The 2,764-nt window shown below is 33.7% G+C and overlaps 1 protein-coding gene across 1 annotated transcript; it reads left to right on the top strand.

The window, feature by feature from the left end:
- Positions 1-243: 243 nt before the first annotated feature.
- Positions 244-2,470, top strand: LOC107808542 (auxin-induced protein AUX22-like). The gene is made up of 3 exons (XM_016633075.2): positions 244-729; positions 1,483-1,576; positions 2,110-2,470. Exons 1-3 carry the CDS (start codon positions 387-389, stop codon positions 2,216-2,218), a joined length of 546 nt encoding a protein of 181 aa, XP_016488561.1. The 5' UTR covers positions 244-386; the 3' UTR covers positions 2,219-2,470.
- Positions 2,471-2,764: the final 294 nt, after the last annotated feature.

Genomic DNA, 2,764 nt, shown 5'->3' with positions numbered 1-2,764 from the left:
GTGTCTGCATATACTACATACATATTGGGAACCCTTCTATCAGGGAGATCACATGGCATGTTTTTTTCTTAACAATATCAAACGGTCACAAGTAAATCTTCAAAAATTCGTAGAAAAATCAAGAACCCTACGATCCTGCTTCCATAGAAAAATATTTTATGTTTAATTAGGTACGCAGCATATAGTTCCCTACCATTGTATCTCATGTGACCGACCATTAAGTTTAATTTACCTGGCATTGCTCCTACCCTGTCTTCTCTTCTTTGTATTCTCATATAGTATATACTAAACTTTACTCACTTTGTTTATCAAACAACTAATTCAGACCAACTACTCCACTCTACAAAACGCAGAAAAAGGAACAAAAGTTGTGCACATTAAAGGAAATGGCAACAGAACTTGAAATTACTGAACTCAGGTTGGGACTTCCAGGGGGGAAATTGGAGAAAAATGAGAAGAAAAGGGTGTATTCTGAAATTACAAGCAGTGACCAGAACAGCAGCAACAACGTTAATTACGATGATGGAAATTATAACTACTGTCAAAACAAGAATGAATTTGTGGGGTGGCCGCCGGTTTGTTCTTATCGGAAAAAGAACAGCTTTAAAATGTACGTCAAAGTTAGCATGGATGGTGCGCCATTTCTTAGGAAAGTTGATTTGAGCAATCACAAGGACTATTCTCAACTTGTCATGGCTCTTGAGAAGCTCTTTGACTGCTATGGAATTGGTTAGTGTTACGTTCTCTGCATTTTCTTAATCGTTATTTTAGTGTGTTTCTTACATGTTTGTTTGTACCCTCGAGGTTTATTTAGGCAAGTGATGTTATTGTTATAATACCAATATGTAACATGGAAAAAGAAAAATCATTTAACTTTAATTTTTTTTTAATACAATCTATGTAGTTTAATCAATAATGGATCGAAGTTATATACATTGACACGGTAAAGATTTTTACAATCATCAGTGTAGTTTAATATGTAATAGCATAAAAAGGATAGTTCGGTGCACAAAACATCATGCGTTCACACATGGTTTAGGTAAGGGTCGTACCTTAGGGGTGTGATATGTAAACAATGTACCATAATGCAAGCATTAGTGATTGTTTTCCCGACTCGAACCCGTAACTTATAGCTCACACGGAGACTAACTTGTAATAACATGCATGTTAATTATTATTTTCTTTAGATTACGCTTTTTATAGAGATTTGCTTGTGATTTCGTATAGGTGATATGATTGTGAAAATATTTGTTTTGCATAGAACTTAAGCTCATCTATGATATAAATAGTAGATTAGTTACTATTTTTATTATTTTAGCAATTAATACCTATCATAAAAAATTATTATCAATTAATTTATAAACGACTAATTAATTGTGTAACAGTGTAAATTAATTATTTACTCCATCAGTTCGTAACATTTAAATCAAAAAAGAAAAGAAAAGACAAAAAAGAACTAAAGAGAAGTCGAATTGTCGACAGGAGAAGCATTGGAGGATGCGGACAAGTCAGAGTACGTTCCGATCTATGAAGACAAAGATGGAGATTGGATGCTTCTTGGCGATGTTCCATGGCAGTAAGTTCCTTATTTATTTTAGTTTTTACCTGATGTTCAGTTTTTATATTAAAGTCCAATTAAATTCAAATAGGCGCCGATTAATTATTGTACTGTATTAACTTATATCTATCACTTAATTTGTTGGAATTTAAGAAAGCCATTAGTTTACATTCTTTGAACTTTTTTAGAAATCTTTCCTAGTCTGTCCCAGCAGTAATAACCTATATCGTTAATCTTAAACTTCACGTTTTGGCATTAAAATTAAAATTTACAAATGATTTCTAGGCCATATACATCATGAGTTTTGTGATAGCTCTTCCTCTTACAAATTACAAAAGATTCCCCCCTTATCATATATATATTGAAGTGGAGCCTTAGGGTGGCTATCATTAGTACGATTTATAGGTCACGGGTTCGAATCGTAAAATCGATCATCGATGTGCGTCACTGGGCTGTCATTTTCTCTTATGAAGTGATATATACTGAATTATGTTCTTGGATATCTGTTATATTTTGGTCAGAAAATCTAAAGAACTTGTATGAATTTGCAGAATGTTCAGTGAGTCATGCAAAAGGCTAAGGATTATGAAGAGATCGGATGCGAAGGTTATAGGGATTGGAGCAAGGGACTTTCTCAAGGGAATGTCTCAAGAGAAATGAGGGCATGTCAAATTTATCAGTTACCACTGGCCTAGTGGCTTCCAAAATTTAATTATATTTACATATGTAACTGTAATCTTAGGTGTGATGCGAACACCCTAGACTTAAGTTATGATTTCCTCTTAATTATTCTAATGACTGCAATTTTTTTTATAAATGACTATCTATTTTTCCTCAATAATTAGGCTATGTGAACCCAATTATTGTGCTTAAATTGTGGCCAGCAGTTAACGCATTAGCGTTTGCTACCCTTATCTTTTCCCTTGTTTTAATTCTCTATTTTTGGTAGCTTTTAATTTTTGTTTTAACACAATGTTCTTGAAATTCGAATTCTTTTAATAAAAAGCATATTTTCCGAACCGTATTTTGTCCTTATTGGAGGCTAGATCCGTATTTCTCACTTTTTGGGGGAGGGGTGGGGAGGGGGGTGAGGAATTATGTATACGTCGGTCCAAAACAAAGATGGTGTTCAAACTGAAAGCCCAAATTAAAATTAAAATCAATTAGCCAAAAGTAGATGGTGCTGAAATTGGGATGGTTAAGGAC

The sequence above is a fragment of the Nicotiana tabacum genome, chromosome 4 (assembly GCF_000715075.1).
Source record: "Nicotiana tabacum cultivar K326 chromosome 4, ASM71507v2, whole genome shotgun sequence".
In the NCBI taxonomy this organism is placed as follows: Eukaryota; Viridiplantae; Streptophyta; class Magnoliopsida; order Solanales; family Solanaceae; genus Nicotiana; species Nicotiana tabacum.
Note: the sequence above shows the minus strand (reverse complement) of the source record. Positions and strands in the feature narration are given on the sequence as shown.